Below are 23,343 nucleotides of genomic sequence, written 5' to 3'. Positions count from 1 at the left end.
TACAGGTTAATATTAAACTGATGGTAGCATAAGGTGGGAGGAAACAGAAGAGGTGGGAAAATAGAACACAAAAGGCAGGAAGTTCTGTGAGTCCCACAGGCAAACCAGCTCATTGCAGTAGAGAAGTTGTGGCTTTAATTTATCTGTGTTTGAAATTCTCTCATAACTCCAGAATTCTTTAGTCCATTTACTATAAGATGATGTCCCGATGTGTTCTAACTTATACAAGTCTCCCATAACTTCATTTTTTCATTCCTAAAAGGTCCACCATATTTTAGTTATTTCAGCCTGTTGATAAAACACTTCTCTAAAAAACACAGATATGCTCTATGAATTTGTTCTGGTATTTGGAGACTGAGGTTATATATCCTTCAAATACTAGTATTTACAAAGTCTTGTTGGAGTACAAAGCCTAAATAGGACAAAAAGAGAAGAGAAACAGAAATGGACTATTCGAGCACTCCTAATCCGATCTAAGTGATTGAGAATATCTCTCACATTCCAGGGAAATATCTGGTTTAATAATGGTATGGTGGGAACATATCAGATGATCCAACATTGACATTTTTTAATTTTTATAGGGCAAATGCCTTTATTAGTATTAACAAGTTAAAAAACATATCTCTATTGAGATTCCCTCTTAATATAAAAGTGAAATAAAAGAGAAAAAGAAAAATGTGAAAGCAAGTGCAAAAAGTGTGTATAAAATATATACCACGGACAGTAGAGCTAGGAAAATAGCAGGGGTATGTAATTATTATGTAATCCAATAAAAGGGAGCAAAACAGTACTTAAGGGTGTAGTTCCCATGAATTGTTTGCCAACCCTCTATACTTAAGGTTAAATATTTATAAATCCTGATAGAAAATGGATTCCAAATTGATGTTATGTCTTGTCTGTGGTCTAAATGATAGACAGGCAATAGCATCCAATTAATTGTCCTTAGTGTGAGGACTAAATAATCTTGGAGATCTCATTACTAGTCAAGGAATGTTGCTACCAGGACATCAATAAATTTATTGGATATAGATTAAATCTAATTAATCCCAGATATATGGATTAAAAGATTGACCAGCATAACATAGGTTTATAAACTGTTTGAATTCAGGGTCAGTAATCCCTTGGTTAGTATAATTGTTAGCTGATCAAAAAGTAAAACCCTGCAATGCCTGGGTGTAGTCAAACGCTGATTGTATATTTATAAGTATTATCACTTGTTGTGTTTATTAATAGGACATTAGTTGCTTAATTCATAAATACTGTGAGCCCACAGAAAGAATCCAGCGCTGTTTATTTGTGTAATATACTGCACACATAAGCATTGTCCCTTGTATCAGTTAATAGGACTTTAGTGCGTGGATATTGTGAGCCCACAGAAAAATATCAGCGCTGTTTATCATAGAGTACACTCCGCATATAACATTGTCCCTCCTTGTGAGAACATAACTCAGCGCCGATTAGTAGCAGAAAGTTATTGCTAACCCAGGAAAAAAGCGGCCTTTTAAAGAGTATTAGAATAACTGACCATTAAAATAACTGGTTTTGTGTCAGAGAGCGTTCAGCGGTACCGCCGCTCACTAGCTCCTACTTCCGGGTATGATGTCACTAATGACATCAATTACCCATAACCCCCAACGTACGTTTCACCAAATATAGCTTTGTCAAGAGGAACAGATTGTAGACACGGACAGTGTCTTTGTAGTGGAGAGTAACCAATCAGATTCCGCGATTATGATAGACAGGAAAAGCAGCCAATGAAAATTGCTATGCATGTATTCCACAGTAAATATGCATTAAATGAACGTTAGACACTGATGATTATCAAAGAAGTGTATAGAGATTATATACACAGTGGTAAGTATATTATGGGATACATTTCTGGATAATAAAATAGTAGCCATTATAAATTAAGTTTAATGACAGATCAAAAAGACATATAAAATGTCAATTTGAGAAATGTATGGACATAAAAAAAAATTTGATTTGTATTAAAACCAAATACAAAATACCATAGTAATAAAAATGACTATATATGTCTTCCACAATGTATTTATAAACACTGGTAATAGTCAAGAGGATATACTATTGGTAAGTATGTTTAAATTAAATCCCTGACTAATAGCTATTGGAAATAAATAAAAAAAAAACGGCATGTATAGAATTAATTCACATTTTTCTTTTTCTCTTTTATTTCACTTTTATATTAAGAGGGAATCTCAATAGAGATATGTTTTTTAACTTGTTAATACTAATAAAGGCATTTGCCCTATAAAAATTAAAAATTTCAATGTTGGATCATCTGATATGTTCCCACCATACCATTATTAAACCAGATATTTCCCTGGAATGTGAGATATATTCTCAATCACTTAGATCGGATTAGGAGTGCTCTAATAGTCCATTTCTGTTTCTCTTCTCTTTTTGTCCTATTTATGTTGTATAATGGAAAGAGCACCCCCTCATCATGACAATGATTTTTGATATCTAGATGAGGCATATCCCAACCCTGTGCGGATTACTTCCCTTTTTCTTTCGACTATTTCATTACTGAGTGATATTCTCAGTTTCTAGTATCCAGCACGGGTTCTATGATAGATGTTATATGATTTTGGAACACATCAAATGATATATTAACAAACATTCATGCATATCTTCAACATTTATTAAATTGCGAATAACCAATATCTTACTTTCCTCTACTGATTTATGAGTATCATGGCTAATTTTAGTCTTCAGGCAGATCTCAATAGTAGGTGTGAGAAATGGAATGAAAATATTAATTCAATTTTCCCAGATAAAAACAAGGGTCATGTAGATCAGGGAGATAATACTTGGATGAATGATTTGGATAAACTAAAAATCTTACTATCCAAACAAAGTAGAGTTTGGTGGAATCTCACCACCACACAGAACTATCTAAAACAGTCTTTGACCCCACGGGGTCTGAGACCAAGAGTGCACCCTGCATACCAGCTAGCTACTGCAGAACTTAAAACTGAGTGGAAAATTATTTTACTCAAGTGTTCTAAAGAACTAATGCAAGTGACTTTAAAACATGATACACTCATTTTGGATATGTATTCCAAGGAGATAGAACAAATTAGCTCTAAACTAAAAGAATTTGAGAATGATATTAATTTTCAAACGACATATACTAAATACAAAGGGGATTTGGAACAATCTGAAAAACTCATTATGGAAAAGAAAAAACATAAATTTGCTCGAGATTGTAGGGACTACTCAGAGGGTACAATTTTCAAATGGAATAAAAAGACTCTCCATAGAAGTAGTACAGATCCCACTGATAGCTATGACTCGTCTGATTATGAAACGTCAGATAATGAGATGACTAATAGCAGATCAGACAATCGGGGCAGAGAACTTTTCCTTAATAGAGGTCACTTTTTAGAGAATCCCCACAGGATGGGAGACGAGGGAGGACCCATTTCAAAGCCACCAGGCGAGGCAGTAAGAAGTCTAAGGGACAGAAATCGTTGGGGTTGGAAGGACAACCGCAAATACAACCAACGACAATGGAGGGGGAAATAAATGACCAATCCCTACAGATCATAAATCTGTCCAATAAATTTCTTACGGATAAGCACACAAATCTTTTACGAAGAGGTCTCTCCTTCTCCCCAGTATCCAACTTTGATCGTTTTTCTTGGGAAAAAGATTTACACCTTTTTATTCGAAAATTGAAGCTATCCCTTTTCTTTAACAAAGACACACCAGACCCAACTGGCTATAATGATAACACAACTGGATCTGCCTCACCATTAAACAGTATTGAGGAGATGGAAGCAGTCAATGCTTTAGAACAACTTATGGATGAACAAATTGTAGAGTTGGATAATTCTGTATCCACTCGTAGACCAATTTGTAAGAAAAAATCCACATTTTTTCCTAAAGACACAAATTGTTCAGAGATCATAGTATTTGAAAAATTGGTATCACGAGATCTAGATACTCTTAAAATAAATTCTCAAACTATTAAAAATAACATAAGCAGGGAAGAATTTTGATGTCTAAAAGAAATGGAACTTTGGACTGATGTGGTAATTAAACCATCTGATAAAGGCTGTAACGTGGTTATTTGGCCTGTAGATATGTACAGACGAGAGATACATCGCCAATTGAAAGACACAACCTGCTATCGCCGTCTTTTCTCGAATGCTTACGAAGACTTTCAGAAACAATATGATAACATCATTAAGAAAGCATTTAAATCTCTAATTATTAATAAAACTGAATATGAATTCCTACAGGTGACCAATCCGAGAATTCCAACATAATATCTTTTGCCAAAGATACATAAAAATAAAAACTCCACCTGGTAGACCGATCGTATCCGGGATAAGCAGTTTAACAGAACAAGCAAACATCTTTTTAGATGTACATCTAAGAAAATACGTTCTCTGCCTACCCTCTTACGTCAAGGACACTTTGGATGTTCTTAAATTACTATATGGCATAATAGTTGATTCAAACACATGGTTGATAACATGTGATGTGGAGAGTCTATATACTAGCATTAGCCACTCTGTAGGAATCCAAGCAGTGAGATATTTCTTACAAACAAATCAGGATTCTCTTTTCAGCGACTTTCTAATTGAATTATTAAAATTCATTTTGACAAAGAATTTCTTCGTATTTGAAGATCATTTTTACCTCCAGACCCAAGGAAAAGCTATGGGGGCGGCGTGTGCACCAACTTTCGCCAACCTCTACCTGGGTCAGTGGGAAAAAGATAGTTTTTGGTGATGATTTAAAAAAATTTACTGACCACATAACTATGTGGGTTCGGTATATAGACGATATCCTCATTCTGTGGAGTGGTAGTCCCTCCCGGTTTGAGGAATTTGTCACTATTTTGAACACCAATGAAAACAACCTAAGACTGACCCACGAAATGAGTCTGGAACGAATTAACTTCCTGGATATCACAATAAAAAAAAGGGATAGGAGGTGTGATTGATACAGATCTATATCGAAAAGAGACAGCCGCAAACAGTATTTTACATAATACTAGTTTCCACTATCCCTCAGTAGTCAATAATATCCCTAAGGGAGAATTCTTACACATTAGACAAAACTGCACGAATATGAAAGACTTTATAATAAGATCCAAAGAGCTGAAAGAAAGACTGTCTGAAAGGGGCTACAGCCAACGGATTATTAAGAAAGCTTTTTATCAAGCCAAAAACAAAGATCGAGATAAGCTTTTATACCCATCAACACCAAAAACCATATCTAACAAAAACAGATTTATTGGCACCTTTTGTCAGCAATGGAAAGATATACGATTAATTTTACAAAAACATTGGCCAATTTTATTGACTAATGATGTCCTAAAAACAGTTTTGGAAGATAATGTAAGCCTGACATGGCGACGAACCAAAAACTTGAAGGACAGATTAGTCAGAAGCCATTTCTGTACAGCTAAGCGTAAAATATCTATTTCCACAGGATTTTTTAAATGTGGAGGATGTAAGGCCTGTGAATACATGGTTAAAACCAATGAATTTAAGGATAAGTTTGGGGACAAACATAAAATCAATCAGTTCCTTAACTGTAACTCTAAGGGTGTAATATATGCCCTAAGATGCCCATGTAAAAAATTCTACATAGGCATGACTAGTAGAATTATGAAGATACGTATCCTTAAACATGTTGATACTATCAGAAATGCTAAAACGGATAAAGAGAGATTCAAACAACTTACCACTGTAGCCAAACACTTTCTAAATTAACATGGGGGTTCAGCTCGTGGCTTGGAGGTTTTTGCATTGAACAGATACATTTGGGCATAAGAGGGGGTGATATGAACAAACAACTGCTCCAAAGGGAGAGCAGATGGATATTTATTTTTGACTCCCTGATGCCCAGTGGTCTAAACGAAAATACTAATTATGCTTGCTTCCTAGGCTGATCCTTTATCCGTTACATATATACCTCCTTGTAAGCAATCCTTACACCCCATATTTGGGAGTTTTCTTAAACATCCCATATGCTCGATCAATATTTCTTTTTAAAAAAAACAAAAAACTTTTTTGAACATTGGTAGATTAAACAGTGAATTTATACTTCTTCACTTCTATTTTCTTCATTTATTCTACTTTTACATGGTTTTCCACATGAATTAATTCTATACATGCCCTTTTTTTTTATTTATTTCCAATAGCTATCAGTCAGGGATTTAATTTAAAAATACTTACCAATAGTATATCCTCTTGACTATTACCAGTGTTTATAAATACATTGTGGAAGACATATATAGTCATTTTTATTACTATGGTATTTTGTATTTGGTTTTCATACAAATAAAAAAAATTTTTTATGTCCATACATTTCTCAAATTGACATTTTATGTGTCTTTTTGATCTGTCATTAAACTTAATTTATAATGGCTACTATTTTATTATCCAGAAATGTATCCCATAATATACTTACCACTGTGTATATAATCTCTATACACTTCTTTGATAATCATCAGTGTCTAACGTTCATTTAATGCATATTTACTGTGGAATACATGCATAGCAATTTTCATTGGCTGCTTTTCCTGTCTATCATAATCGCGGAATCTGATTGGTTACTCTCCACTACAAAGACACTGTCCGTGTCTACAATCTGTTCCTCTTGACAAAGCTATATTTGGTGAAACGTACGTTGGGGGTTATGGGTAATTGATGTCATTAGTGACATCATACCCGGAAGTAGGAGCTAGTGAGCGGCGGTACCGCTGAACGCTCTCTGACACAAAACCAATTATTTTAATGGTCAGTGATTCTAATACTCTTTAAAAGGCCGCTTTTTTCCTGGGTTAGCAATAACTTTCTGCTACTAATCGGCGCTGAGTTATGTTCTCACAAGGAGGGACAATGTTATATGCGGAGTGTACTATATGATAAACAGCGCTGATATTTTTCTGTGGGCTCACAATATCCACGCACTAAAGTCCTATTAACTGATACAAGGGACAATGCTTATGTGTGCAGTATATTACACAAATAAACAGCGCTGGATTCTTTCTGTGGGCTCACAGTATTTATGAATTAAGCAACTAATGTCCTATTAATAAACACAACAAGTGATAATACTTATAAATATACAATCAGCGTTTGACTACACCCAGGCATAGCAGGGTTTTACTTTTTGATCAGCTAACAATTATACTAACCAAGGGATTACTGACCCTGAATTCAAACAGTTTATAAACCTATGTTATGCTGGTCAATCTTTTAATCCATATATCTGGGATTAATTAGATTTAATCTATATCCAATAAATTTATTGATGTCCTGGTAGCAACATTCCTTGACTAGTAATGAGATCTCCAAGATTATTTAGTCCTCACACTAAGGACAATTAATTGGATGCTATTGCCTGTCTATCATTTAGACCACAGACAAGACATAACATCAATTTGGAATCCATTTTCTATCAGGATTTATAAATATTTAACCTTAAGTATAGAGGGTTGGCAAACAATTCATGGGAACTACACCCTTAAGTACTGTTTTGCTCCCTTTTATTGGATTACATAATAATTACATACCCCTGCTATTTTCCTAGCTCTACTGTCCGTGGTAAATATTTTATACACACTTTTTGCACTTGCTTTCACATTTTTCTTTTTCTCTTTTATTTCACTTTTATATTAAGAGGGAATCTCAATAGAGATATGTTTTTTAACTTGTTAATACTAATAAAGGCATTTGCCCTACAAAAATTAAAAATGTCAATGTTGGATCATCTGATATGTTCCCACCATACCATTATTAAACCAGATATTTCCCTGGAATGTGAGAGATATTCTCAATCACTTAGATCGGATTAGGAGTGCTCTAATAGTCCATTTCTGTTTCTCTTCTCTTTTTGTCCTATTTATGTTGTATAATGGAAAGAGCACCCCCTCATCATGACAATGATTTTTGATATCTAGATGAGGCATATCCCAACCCTGTGCGGATTACTACCTTTTTCTTTGGAGTACAAAGAATATAATATGGTGGATTACGGTAGAACACTTTTTCCAGGCTCCTTGGTCAAGGGGCAGCCCAAGCAGTAATGGTATAGATACACTGAAATATAAATCATTGGCTAAGTTATGAAAGAGCTAAATAAGATGGAGTCAGATAGCAAGAATATAATATATTGTAGCTCACCTCCCTAATAATGGTTTAAATACAAAGATTAACACACACAGATGAACCCTTTTGTTTCAGCTCATGTCTTTGCCAGACATAGACAAAGAAAAAAATGGAAATGCTGATTTATATGGAATTTTATGGCAGAGAATCATACACTAACCTCGGACGGAGGGATTAGTATACACAAAATAAAATATACTATCACAAAGTTGTAAATGAATTAAAAATTATTAAAATTACATTACTATATGGTAACAAAAAATTACTTTATATTACTTATTATCTTACTATAACTAGAACTTTGTTAACACGTCACTAAACCTGTTTTATATAAAAGAGCTACTGACCTTCACTAATATGTAAGTAAAAGTTTCAAGAGCTTCTCAGAATTAAAGATATTTGAAGTAGTATTCTGATAGTGAGGGAAGATATTTTCCTACACACAGCAGACATCCTGTCTGTAATTCATGCAGGACACTGCAGCATAGTTGCCAATTCCGCTTATAACAAGCTGAATTGGGCTTGTTTTTTTTCAGAGTTGCGGGGATTTTATGGTGGTCGCGGGTTGCGGGTTTTTGGGCTTCACAACATTTTTTTTTCAATAAACGTTATTGCCTTGTATATAATAACGCTTTAGTCAGTGTAAGGACGCTGCTGGTCTCTTACGTGGGCGTGACCTCAGGTGTTGGTAGGTAAACTTCAGAGTGTTGTATGCATTGTATATATGCGACCAGACAGAACATGATGTGTGTAATTATAGTGTAAAGCTAGGGATATATTGTAGTGTACAGAGAAAACAAACCCCTAAAGTGCAGCTATAACTCCTGAATCTTAATCTTTAGTTACTGTAACTGCAGAAACTGCTGCAGATCCCATTACTATTAATATTATCTTGATATTTGTATCATAAATAAAAAATAATTAATTTTTGGCTTTTTTGAGCTCTTTTTAGGATTGTTTGGGCTTGTTTTTCACTAAGCGGTTGCTTGTTTTTTCATTTTAGAGTTGACAACCCTGCACTGCAGTCAGTCTCCTTCAGCCATCTTGAGACAAAAATGGAGACACCATCTCTATTTGTGAATGGCATTAGTAGCCATTTAAATATTTTTTAAAAGGGATCCTATATTTTAGGTTGAGTGGTCTTTTAACACATGAAAAAATACACAGACCTAAATATGTTTCCATTTGAAATAAGTATGGTTCTAGTCTAGTCATTTAAATAAGGGGTTGATCTCTAACATTACCCATTTACTAAGTAATGTTGAGATAGTTAGACAGAAAAGCACTAAAAGGCATTTTAACATGTCTATATTTAGCAAGAAATCACGTGAACAAGAAGCACTGTAATGCCAATTACCTTGAATACAAACACAAATTATAATATCAGTTGTTTATCTTAGAACACGAAGTGACTTATAATACACACTTTGAATGTCACAATGACATAATCCAGAGATAACGTGTTCCATGTATAAATATAGCTGGGATTATGGAACAATTCCATTACACCCGCAGTGCATAAACTTGGACAGATTTGATTTAAATTAATTTCAAATGAATCACTGTAATTTTTGGAAAATAATACAAGTTTAATGGAAGTTTATATACAGGTTATGGGCAAAATCTAGTACCGCCAGGTTGATGATAGACGATAACCTATTCAAGATTTAGGGATAATAACAGCCCAGAATGTATAGTATAGCACTACACAGACCAGTGTTGGCTAACCTGTGACACTCCAGGTGTTGTGAAACTACAAGTCCCAGCATACCCTTCCAGCAATAAGCTGCTATATATTGGCAAAGCATGCTGGGGCTTGTAGTTTCACAACACCTGGAGTGTCACAGACTAGCCAACACTGAAATAGACCAATAATAAACAGGTCTGCTTGCCTGTAATTGTAGCTAGCAAAGCTGCAAAAAGAGCCTTCAATAACTATGTGGAGTAATTTATATTATGTGTTTCAAAGGAACAACAAACAAACAAAGAACGAGAAAGCTACAACTGTTTCCTCTGTTGAGCTGTGCAATGTACTTAAGCATGATGTTCTTTTCTCTTACCACTAGGGGGCCCTGTCCAGGAAAAGCCTTCCTTGATAACAAAGACTACATTATTTGCTGATAATTATCTGCTGGTATGATACTTCGATGCACATATTTAAATGTTGAATATAAAGTATAAGTCCAGATTTCTTAATTGTGTGTTACACTTAGACAGTCATAATGCATCCCAATGATCAATTTTGTTAATACAAGCCCTTGCTTATCTTTTCTCATTGGTTAGATACCAGGGTACCTAACTTCGTCCTCACTAATCGGGGGACCATATACAGTCCTCTGCATTGCATTGTGATAGAACACGTAACACATTTCGGAATCCCAGAAGGCAGGCTGTTCCTGGAAGACCTGGGCAACGCAGCTCACTGATGCTGGGCACAGTATTCATGCTACCCAATATCACGGTTAGCATTGTCTTCGGACACATAGTTGCCAACATTTGAAAATAGCTTCCAGGAACATTTAACTGATTAGCAGGTAAATCTAATCATGTCACACACCATACAGGCTTAGCCTAAGGGCTCTTAATCTATGAATGGGAAACCAAAACATGGTCCTGTCATGGTACAATGGGTCACCATGATCCTCTATTTACAAATCTACTGCGTACTACCAACTAATATATCAACTACTAATCAGATTTTAATTTCATTATGTTCTACAAGTCCACAATTTTATATTCACCTTATGTTCATTGTGAATTAATCATAAGTCCACTAGTAATTAAAAGTGGAGACTGGAGCAGACATAAATTGGTTCCTGCAAGAATATAATACCCATAATAACATATTTCTTTACCTTTGTTATGACGCATTTATTTTTATTATCTGAATACCTCACTTCAATAAGTATTAATTTATAAAGCCCAGAGAACAAGGATAGGTAGTGAGAATCACACCCAATATAAAGTAGAGGAAAATGGGGAACTTTTCAGGAACAAATATAAACTAGCTTCTGAAAGGTAGTAAACTAGGTCATGTGGCTGTAATGGCCCCAGGCCAGAAAGCCTGACTGATACTCCCTGAAGTAAACTACCGTTCCATTCTATCCTATACCTAGGGATATATTTACTAAACTGCGGGTTTGAAAAAGTGGATATGTTGCTATAGCATCCAATCAGATTCTAGCTGTCATTTTGCAGAATGCACTAAATAAATGAAAGCTAGGATCTGATTGGTTGCTATAGGAAACATTTTCAAACCCGCTGTTTAGTAAATATACCCCCTAGTCTTTTAAGTGACCTAAGTCTGTAGCATATTTTAATACAAGGACAACGTGAAAAAAATATTTTATTGCCACCTTATCACAAAATCATTAAACAATGTGTCAATATTTGTTAATTATTCTGCCCAATGCACTTCTTTCTGACTACCCCAACCTCAGTTAGTAAAAGAGTACTACATATGGTCCCTTAACTTCCTTGGCCTCTTGTGTACAACCCTCCATTGGATTTCATTTCATCTCTGTAAAAATGTCATCCTCTCAGTGTAAGCAACCATTGATTTTCTCCTTTTCTAGAACCTCCTCCTCCTGTTGCTAGATTAATGAGTAATGAGCCCCAGTTTCTGATGGCACCCCTGGTCATGGGATCCAGTTGTTCTCTCTTTACAGCCTGGTATACTCTTGTGTGTTATAGCAAATTATACCCAAATCCACTTTATTCCACACATGTAACATGCCCTCTTGTCTAGAATTACAGATGGTCTTTCAGACATTAGCTTGTATCCTTCTGTCAGGTGCCTTCTCCGCGCTCTCCACAGGGCGCCGGATGCAGACACCTTCTCTCCGCAATCCACGTCCGGTTGCCTAGCAGCAGAACGCTATCTCTGCTCACCTGTCTGCAGCCAGCATGTCTAAACCACCAAAATCTCCCTAACCCAATCAGGAGGCACCTTAGGGTATATAAAGCAGCCAGAGTATTGGTTCTTCCAGCTCCAGCATTGTTGTTTCTGTGTTACTACTGTGTATTGACTCCTTGGCTATAGTTTGACTTCTCTTTCGGATCATCCCTTGTTCTTCGCTGCCCGCACTGGTTTTGACCCTTGGACTGTTCCTGACTATGATTTGCCTTCTCTCCGTTGTACTGCGCTCCTCTGGTTTAGACTCGGCCTGTTTGACTACTCTCCATTCACTGCGCTGGTAACTATCTGGGAGAACCGCGACCTGCGCATCACACGCAGCAAAGCCCAAACTTCCTTGCGGGGGTCCCTGGCGAACACCAGTAGTGCGTTAGACTCCGCGCCTCTCAGTTTAGTTGCGCTAATACCAGTCACTGATGTTTCTAGTGAAAGTTGTGACACCTTCTCAGTAATGACTTCCACAACCCTGTCACATCGGAGCTAAAACGTTATACATTATTGCCTAGTGCATTATGTAAAATAATAATAATAATAATAATAGAGATTTTCTATGTTCCCTCCACACAGGTGAAAGGCCCAGTCATTATCCCAAATGTTTTCACACAAAACATGACCCAAGATGTAGATGAATTTACAAATATGTTGGTATATTTATATATGAATAAAATACATCTGATATGGAGATTATTAGAGGTCCACCACTTCCTATAGGACATCAATAAAGTCCATTATATGATGATCACACATCATAGTTACCAATATTACAAACTATAATGGCACAGTCTGGATTTGGCCCATCAATAGGTGTTTATAACACGTGACTATACAAATATAAATTACATAAGAGCTTTGTGAGTTTTGCTTATTGTCTACACACTTCTCAAGCTTCCCGTAATTTATATTTCACAAATGACTATCTTGGATAAAAGGCACATGAGAAGAATGTCTATAATCTAGAAAAGCCTTTCTCTCACTGGTTTGTCAGTCTCTGCTGTTCAGAGTGGATGTAAAAGTCACTGCTACAGTCTGCACCAAGGTCTGTTACAGAAGAGGTTGTGTGGTTTTACAAACTGCTTAGACTAGAGCAAAAGGTGCCCAAACTCAGTCCTCAAGTAAAGAGCTACCAGCAGCTCATGTTTTCTGGATTTCTTTAAACATCTATTTTTCTGGGTCAGTAATTATCCCATCTGTTTCTACAGACAGAAATCCTGAACACATGACCTGTTGGCAGCTCTTGTGGACTGGGCGTGGTAAGAGTAACTCTGACAATGGTAACAGCCTCATCATGTGACAGAGTCTTCTCTCACCTCATGTGAGGTGTTCCCAGCAGCCTCTCCTGGAGGTCAATATATAAACTGTAGACAATGAATGGCTGACTAAAGTGAAACCTTTACAAATAGGACACTTAGGTAAATCACAAAAAATGAAAGAACTACATTTAAAATACACACACAACAGATCAATGTTGCATTTGAATAGCCTCCTAATTGTAGGCAGGCTAATTCAATTAACCTAACCCTGAATATTCAGTATCCTAGTTTAAGGTAAAAAGAAATGCAAAAATCAGCTGAACAATAAACTGGCCATCATTACTTAAACCTGTGAAACCTTTCTCTCACATCTGGTAGAAAGGGAATGTTAAGATCAATCTTTACTTTAAATGTAAAAATGATGCAGGAAAGTGAAGTGCATCAAAGTGACGCATATACACACTAATATAGTGACACTTGGCTATTCCAAGATGGAAATAACAAGACTGCCCATGAAGCACAAAAGTGAAAACCTTCTCCAGGACCAGAAGAGGCGGTTCAGGTAATATAAATGGTGAAGGGCAGTCACGTTTGTCACCAGCTGACTGTCGTCATCATCAGCGCTCATTCACATCAGTCCCTGCCCTATTGGAGCTTACAGTCTAAATTCCCAAACACACAAACAGACACAGACTAGGGTCAATTTAATAGCAGCCAATTAACCTACCAGTATGTTTTTGGAATGTGGGAGGAAACCGGAGCACCCGGAGGAAACCCACACAAACACGGGGAGAACATACAAACTCCTCACAGATAAGGCTATGGTCAGGAATTAAACTCATGACTCCAGTGCTGTAAGGCAGAAGTGCTAACCACTGAGCCACTGTCCCATACTTGTCCCATATGTCTTGAAACATTGACTAGTCGTTGTAGACATTTCATGTCTCAACCTTCCACATCTCTTCTCATTCCAACCACACCAGGGAAGGTTGTACAGAAATGCCAATCACCAATGGTTGGTTTAATATCAGTGACTGCGATACAATAGTCAGATGCATTTTCCCCATCAACATCTATAATTGTCATTCTGATACCTTATGTATCAATTGTTTACCACTCCTCACAGATTGTAAGTTCATTTATGCAAGACCATCTTTACTGTCTGTTTCATGTCACTTTATGTGATTTATCTGTATCATCATGATCTAATATATGTAATATATCAGCACTAGAGAAATAAATAATAATAATACTAATGAGAATGCAGAATATAAAATAATAAATTGTGTGAAATTATTTAATGTAGACTATTCTAAAGAGCCACAAACCTAAGGAAAGTTATTGGGGTGGGGGAGATAAGGCAGACAAGAAGGGAACAGTAAGTGGGTTCAGCAATGAAACATAACCAGACATAAGGCAACTGGCTTCAGTCTGAGGATGACTAAAGAGCATTAGTTTTAGGGTTATCCGCTCAACTTGATCCGATCTGCAGAAACTTCCCAGAGCATTTTTTATTAACGTTTAATGGACTTTGTATTTGCTATAGAGCAGAATGCACTTTACCAATAATTGTTTTCTGTGCTGCGAAGTATATTGGCGTCACATAAATACATTTTAATAATAATAATTCACAACACAATTCATTGTATTTTTGACTACTGCAGGATACTAGAAAAACCATCTCACAGGTTCTTCCATTAATTTTACATCTGCACTAACCTGGGCTGCATTATTTATTCTTTAACATCCCAGGTTACTGCAGTGATATCATAAAAGAATGGGAACAGATCATGTAACGGGTGAAATGGGTCACGCTAGAAGCTTTGGGCTCACCATATATACATTGCTCTATAAAAAAACAATATTTTTGGTGAGACGCTTTACATGAGAAATTCACACACATGCAAATGTAGCTTTGTGGTACAGTCACTTATAATTACCTCTCTTGTTCTATCCCACTACATGACAAACAAAAAGTGCTGCAAATTATTGCAGGAGCCAGACTACACTGTTTTAGATGTGTATTACCTCACTAATTGGCAGAAGCTTTCTCAGTACATAAAAGCACGTTAATTAGATTTACAGGTGTAGTGAGGACACTACTACAAGCTACTGGTGATAAGATGTAGTAACACTTGCAGATTAACACCTAGCACTGCTACAGTTTAACACTGACATAAGACTTAACACGTATAATGAATCTTTAAGTAAATGGCTTGGTCAGTTTTTGTTAAATGGCTGCAAATCTGATATTTGTTATACATAAGGATTATGTCGCTTTATGATTAAGGAGTCAGGTGCTCTTGTTTTCCACCTGTACAGTTTTGCAGGTAGAAGAACAGGTGATAATAGTACAGAGTAATAATAACTTCTGCTTTAGGGTTCTTGCAGTATCTAACCATAAACATGGTAAAGGGGGATAAGCAGCGCTGGTATTAAGTCTCGCAAATAATATATGAGCCCATATGTGAACCAATATAGGAAATAGATGAGCCAAAATTATTACAAAAATAACCAATATATGAATCAATAAATACATTTCGTACTAATAAAGCCAATTAAAAGTGGCATACATTATTATTATTATTATTATTGTAGATTTGTAAACATGGACACGCAAGGCAGACAAAATAAATGCGGACATAAAAACAAAGGGTATGAAGGACCCTGCTCATTATAGAGCTTACATTCTAAGTGGAGGAGGGCACAGCTGAAACAAGATGAGCGGCTCAGAGTGGAGATTAGGACGGTATATATATATATATATATATATATATATATATATATATATATATACATACATACATACATACACACACACACACACATCATGAAACTGTATAAACGTCACCAGTTTCCACATAGGACTGACAGATCTGGAGCGGTAACCAATCCATGCCAGTATCACCGAGACAGGTGATTATTGGCAATATATTTTTTGTTATATTGCACCAATACATGAATTGCTATTACTGTGATAAATAATCCTGTTTATTGCTAGGATCAGGGTCAAATAGGCCCCTAAATATGTTAGGAACCCAACGTCCCAAAAATATTTACAATGATTATTATTCCTAGATTTTTGTAGTTTTCTTTTTCTTTTCCTGTGCAAAAATAATCTGTTTTATTCCATTTCAGGAGACACTAGAAAAGTGTACAAAGTAAGTGTATTCACGGGGACACATTATACACCATTTAGTCCATCAAAAGGACCATAAGTATTGCACATGTCACAGCACCATTTATGGGGTTGTTTTTTTTTATTATTTTGGGTGCTTCTCAGTTGTGAACTTCCTGCAGACTTCACTGTACAAATTGGTGATGATAAAGATGATAAAGATATTAAGACATGTTTCTCCGCAGATACAGTCTTATCTGAAGCATGGATATTGCCCAATTTTTCTATCTATTTGTGTTGCCAAATTGAAAATGAATCCTGTAGCCCAGTGCTTGCCCATATGTGGCTGACTTGGTTAATGTACTTGTTCAAACAAGAGTTTAGTCAGAATTTGCTGCTTGGAGAGCGACCTCCAACAGCTGGCTTGGAGCCAGGGTATACAGGGATACCACTATTTATTTCTAAAAATTATATTTCTATTTCTCTTGAATATATTTGATGTGATTAAAATGGTAAAACTGCTGTAAATTCACTCTTGCCTCAGTCTAGCAGTACTCCGGCCCTACTGTGATGGAAATATCAGAATTATTCATAGTGTGCTACATGATCTTACCAGGGATTCTACTGTGGGTTCCCTTTCAGGTGCATTTGACGCCGACTATCGGATTACAAAGGCTGGTGTAATACTAACGTGAACTCTGAGGACAGTAAATCTTAGGCTGGACTAATAAATAATAGCAAGGTCTGCTTACTCAGAATGAGGACTGCCCTTGGGATTGTCATTTTATGGTAAGACATGAATAGTAGAACACAAAATCTCATGTACACAGGGGTAATCTTTCCTTATTCTGGGGTTATAGCAACATTCATGCAAACTGGCATGTTAAATAGCAGGAGGTACTAACTGTGACAAGCAGGGTACAGCTGGGTTATCCAATGTCACAGACTCAGCAACAGGCATCTCATAGTAACTGTAGCAATGAATCATGTCTGCCTAAGCACAACTACTGTAAACCCTGTACATTATGAGAAACAAATATAACGTACATTAATGATTAAGTGTAATATATTATTAATCTGAACTATTACAATTATACACACACAGAAATGTCCCTGTTTAACAATATAAGCTCACTTTTACTTATATAAGGTATTTCATTGACATCTCATTTCAGTTACAGAAGTTTATATTAAAAGATGGCAATTACCGTATATACTCGAGTATAAGCCGACCCGAATATAAGCCGAGGTCGGAAAACTGGTAAAACTTATTGACTTGAGTATAAGCCGAGGGGGGCTTAATCAGCATAAAAAATGCGCTGAAAAACTCGACTTATACACGAATATATACGGTATGTAGCTAAAACAACTGCACATTTAGGGCCATATTCAATTGTTTTTCTCCCGCGCCGCGGAAAAACTATTACCGTTAATACGGTAATAGTTAGCTGGATTTCAGCTCGCGGCTCAGGGAGCTGTGAGCTGAAATCCAGCGAGAAAACTACCGTATTTACGTTTTTCCGCGCACGATTACCGTAATAACGGTAATTGTGCGTGGACCTCGAGATTTACAACGTTTCTGCCGAGAATTGAATATGCCCCTTAAAGCCTAACTTCTGGGATGTAATTCCTATTTATAAAATCTGCAGGAGAATCCCCATTTAGAGGTCATAACCACGGATGTTAAATTACACGCATTTACAAGCATTTTTATGGAAGCACAACGCATGTAAATGGGTCTGACAATGGTGCCCATTATTTCCAATGTCAGCTTAGTCACTTGTGTCTGTATGCGTTGCGTTAGCATTGTAACTTTCCAAACACTTCTTGCTCTGTTTAATAATTTTAACACAAGTTTAGTGCATTGAAGTCAATGAAGCGACCTCCAAAGGACTCTGGAACGTAAATAAAACTGCTAGTTAACAAGTGCACGTCAAGCTCATTTGCATTTGACTTGCAGTTTCACTGTCGTTTCAACTTGTGGTTGGGTACTGGCCTAACACAGTTGTGTATAAATAAGTTCATTGGACTCTGCATAACGGTAAGTACAAATAAGTTCTGCATTGCAGACTATCCTTACCTAGATAACTAGCTACAGTCTAATCTGGTGGAGCCTGTTTATTAGTGATAAGCTACATTTTTAGAACTGTTCTGCAAAATATGTTCCATATTTGACCGTAAAATTGTTCACGATTCCCAGTCCTACCACAACCACAGCACAAATTTCCACTGCCATGTTATTGTCAACTGTAATTTCACAGCAATAGCAGTATATATATATATATATATATATATATATATATATATATATATATAGTCATGACATTGATATATCACTTAATACATAAATATCCACAGACCTAACTGCTTCTGGTATCAAGCCTTTTATCTAGTACAAGTTATCAGAAGTATAAACACCAATCTAAATTTTAACCTAGAAAACCTGTACAAATCACAATGCCAAGAAAAAGGGACCAGAAGAAGCACTAAACTACGATGTCAGAGTTACAAATTGTAGTGCAACACCTTTTTTCCATTTTAAACTGTATTTCTCTATGTTATGTGTCAAAAACCGATGATATTGTGGATTTCATGATAGGTCTCCTAACACATATATAGAAATTATATATTATATATATACAGTACATCCCTTCATGGCAACGGTATTCCTCTATGTTTTCAGCCTCTTTTACCAGGATAACGTGCATTACCACACTGCAAAAATTGTTCAGGAATGGTTTAAGGAACATGACAAAGAGTTCAAGGTGTTGATTTAGCCTCCAAATTCCCCAGATCGCAATCCGATCGAGCATCTGTGGGGTGTGCTGGAAAAAAAAATTCACAGCCATGGAGACCCCACCTTGCAACTTTAGGACTTAAAGGATCTGCTGCTAACGTCTTGGTGCCAGATACCACAGGACACCTTCAGAGGTCTTGTGGAGTCCATGCCTCGATGGGTCTGAGCTGTTTTGGTGGCACAAGAGGGACCTACACAATATTAGTCCCATTGTTTTAATATTTTGGCTGATCGGTGTATATTTAGCAGAACTGCCTGATGTAATTCCTATAACACATAACATATGCAATTAAATTTAAGTTGGTTAAAACTTTGCACCACTTCAACTGTATAGGAAAATTAATCTTAGAAAAACTGGGGTCATGCCTGCATCAAAAGTACAAATGCCTTTATGTGATATCCCGTGCCGATTTTTGTTCTATTGCATCCACTTTTAAGAATTTGTGGTTCAAGATGGCAGCAAAAGTTTTCACAATCTGATGAAGAGTTTGGCAGGGCTACGGGTGTCCATAGCTGAGTGCTGCACACTCTCCACCACCTCTACAGTCCACCGGAATCATGTCTCATACCTTCACTCATAATGGAACGTATTTTGCAACTTCCAGTTGCACTTCAACAAGAAAGCACAGAACACTACATCACTGGGCCACATAGCAAAATTTGTAATAAGCATTGCAATCCATCATCTTGTGGTACCTGCTCTACATTGTAACTCCTATAATTCACAACCCCCTTTTCTCTGGGCTCCATAGCACTGCACCCCTGCAACAGTAGTAGTTACATCACATCAACGTAATAAAATATTTTGAACACAAAAAAGGAAAACATGTAATAAGGACAGTGCCAAAGTCCACTCACTCTCTAATTAATTTAATACATAAATGAGGCACAACCAAGCAGTATTTTAGGAGACAATTTGCAACCTTTTTGCACTGCGGAATTTGTGGCGCTATATAAATAAATGGTGATGATGATGATGATGAATGTTTAAATGTGTAAATGGGGTGATCATAAATTGGCAGCTGGGAGTTTTTATCATTTCTACACAACGCATTTTTCAAGATTGATTTTACAATGGTGTTTTCAAAGACCGCAAAATGGAAGTGTACTTCGAAATATGTTTGCTAGATGAGTACAAGCACTTGTGCATATAGGGGCTGGTGCGTAGTTAGTACTACTCCAGATTATATACTGTATCTTGCATGAAATTGGTCTCCGCATTCCCAGAAATGTGGGCACACACATATGCTCTCATGCAGATTTGCATCATTGTGCCATTTATGCCTACTTGCGTCTGGATAGTTGAGTCGTGCTGGATGAGGGCGTTCTAGTGTAGCCTGAATACATTAATGTGTTTGCAAAATTGTGAACTGATGGAGAAAAGACAAAGACGTATATGTCCCTGTGTAAGCTATATTATTTGTGTGTGGTCAGGAGCAGGTGCAAATAGCGGATGATGATGAAGGTGGTCCCCAGCACCAGCAAACGGCCTGTGAGTGGCGAATGTTCTGCTTATGCAGACTGGTGATTCATTCGTCACTAGCATATCTAATGCTTTTGTCTGTATAGTTAAAACAAAACTGCTTTTTTATTTCGTAGACAAGACAGTAGTTGTTTCTGCTGTATTAGAGTGTTTAGCAGTTTTAATGATACTTAATAGTGAATGTGTTTGTTGCAAATAAAATGGTTAAAAACATGAGAGCAAGTAGGACCTAAGTGTATGTGACATATGACTGCTATAAATCAAACGCATATGATACTGTTGTTGACCGGCATGTACCTTTGTATCTTAAGGTAGTGTGACAAAGTCACTGGATCAACGCTAAATCAAAGAGATATTTGTACCAGGTCTCCTGCCTTGTATACGCGGGGAGATTGTTTAGCTCTGTGGGGAAAATCTTCCCAGAGAATGTTTCACAGCAGACTAATTAAGAGTTGCACCCCTGATCACTCTGTCTCTCTCAGACCTGGGGAGGAGGTTGGATCCTCCTGAGAGAACATGCTAAGGATGAACAAATAAACTTTGTTTGGTGTTTGAGTCTGGGACACAAGGTCTCAGACTTGAGAGAGGGCCTCTAAGGAATATTTAGTTAGTGTCAGACAGGCAAGGCTTTTTGTTTATGTTTTGTTTATTTGCACATGCTCAATAAAACTGGCTAAGGTCAGTTGTACCAAAAATCCTGCATTTTTGTGATTTATTGCTGCTGTTCAAAGCCATCTACCCCAGGTGATGGTACCTATTCCCCTGATTACCTCGCAGTAGTTGTCCCTTTGCATATACTGCTTTTATAATCAATGAAAATTGCGCCTGTGATTTGGGGCAAATTTTAAGACAATTCAGAATTAAGTCCGTAAAGTATGGCATGCTCACAGCCGTTCTTGTTCAGAAACGACCCTTATACTGCTGAGCATTACATTCTGAAAATATCGGGAAGATCAATATCTGCTCTATCAGTCAGAAGTGGATTGTCAAATGATGTTGCCTTGTTTTTATTTCTTTGTATACACTTACTGTTAGGGCAAAATGGAACTTATCACATGCCTGAATACTGACACATCTCCGATGTGCTACCTGGCTATAAATGAACATGTGTGCATTCAGCATTTATAATATAAAGTATATACATAAGAATATCTTTTTAAGATGGCAGGAGTAAGCCAGTGGTTAAATTCTTTGACTGAATAAGTATAATAAAGTAAGACTTACTGAGTATTAATGCATACATGATATTAACCTTGGTCTGGTAATGTATGTGGGCAGCACAGTGGCCTAGTGGTTAGCACATCTGCCTCACAGCACTGGGGTCATTAGTTCAATTCCCAACCATGGCCTTATCTGTGTGGAGTTTGTATGTTCTCCCCGTGTTTGCATGGGTTTCCTCCGGGTGCTCTGGTTTCCTCCCACAATCCAAAAACATACTTGTAGGTTAATTGGCTGCTAACAAAATTGACCCTAGTCTCTGTGAGTTTGGGAATTTAGACTGTAAGCTCCAGAGGGGCAGGGACTGATGTGAATGGGTTCTCTGTACAGCGCTGCGTAATTAGTGGCGCTATATAAATAAATGATGATGATGTATTCTCAAGCACCAAAAACTACATTGAAAAATCATAAAGGGCAGGGTATACTAGATTGTGTTACATGACAATAATTATTAAAATAAACAAGTTATGCAACACACAGGAGAGTAAAACCCAATTTTAGTAATACGTTTGCCTGGAGACAGGCTAACATGATGACAGCATAAGGATTAATAGCAGTGACAGGAGCAGGTACAGCTGACATCATAAAGGCAGTCTGCTACCTCAATGATGTGTCACTAGCAACGCACATACATTATTGCATCAATATGTTATGTGCACGTTATCTTCTGATCATCCCCAGCAGCAGAGTCCTTGTACAGTAGATGGAGGGCACCTGGTCTGGCAGGGCTGTGTATAACCTTAGAGGTGGGTGCTCTGGAGGCTGTGCCAGCACCTCCCCTTGGATGTATGTCAGCTGTATAACTGCCCTCCTCTTACCGTCTCCTTGGCAGCACTGACAGGCACCAGGATGCTCGGTCCCCTCCGACCTTCACCCGCCCTGGGGTCTCCTGTCAGTCGCGGATCCATGTCGCGATAATGCCGCTTTCCCCAGTGCGGGACGCTGCCGTTACGATAGACGGCATAACAAGCCAGCGCCAGCCCTGCCCCTGCAGCCCCGGACACCAGTAACAACATGGAGGACTTGGCAGAGGCCGAGGACCCCGGGGTCTGCATAGTAATAAGTCGTGTAGGTGCTGTGGGCCATAGCTGCTGCTGGGCACTGATAGCCCGGAGGAACCTGCGGAGTGCAGCCATGAGCTGGGAGATGGAGTGACAGGGAGAGAGGGAGGCGAGAGGGGGAGGGGGGAAAGATCGCGAGAGGAACGGAAGCGGCCCTGTCAGTGTACTGCTCAATCCTGCATCACTGTATCTCAGTGCACGGTGCACCTTATCCCTGCACTGTATCTATCTCAGTGTGCCTCATCTCTGCACTGTATCTATCTCAGTGTACCTCATCTCTGCACTGTATCTATCTCAGTGTGCCTCATCTCTGCACTGTATCTATCTCAGTGTGCCTCATCTCT

General features: G+C 37.4%; 1 protein-coding gene across 8 annotated transcripts in view; it reads right to left on the bottom strand.

The window, feature by feature from the left end:
• Positions 1–23,133, bottom strand: part of MICU3 (mitochondrial calcium uptake family member 3) — a 120,038-nt gene extending 96,905 nt beyond the window's left edge. For 6 of the 8 annotated variants that reach the window (XM_075196252.1, XM_075196286.1, XM_075196260.1 and 3 more), the window contains exon 1: positions 22,757–23,133. In XM_075196252.1, the coding sequence (XP_075052353.1) occupies positions 22,757–23,074 (318 nt within the window). In that variant the 5' untranslated portion in view covers positions 23,075–23,133. The remainder of the gene's footprint in view (positions 1–22,756) is intronic. The other 2 variants (XM_075196294.1, XM_075196313.1) reach the window with 1 other exon arrangement.
• Positions 23,134–23,343: the final 210 nt, after the last annotated feature.

This window comes from Mixophyes fleayi, chromosome 1 (genome assembly GCF_038048845.1).
Source record: "Mixophyes fleayi isolate aMixFle1 chromosome 1, aMixFle1.hap1, whole genome shotgun sequence".
Classification (NCBI taxonomy): domain Eukaryota; kingdom Metazoa; phylum Chordata; class Amphibia; order Anura; family Limnodynastidae; genus Mixophyes; species Mixophyes fleayi.
The sequence above is the reverse complement of the archived record's forward strand: the minus strand, read 5'-3'. Positions and strand labels throughout refer to the sequence as shown.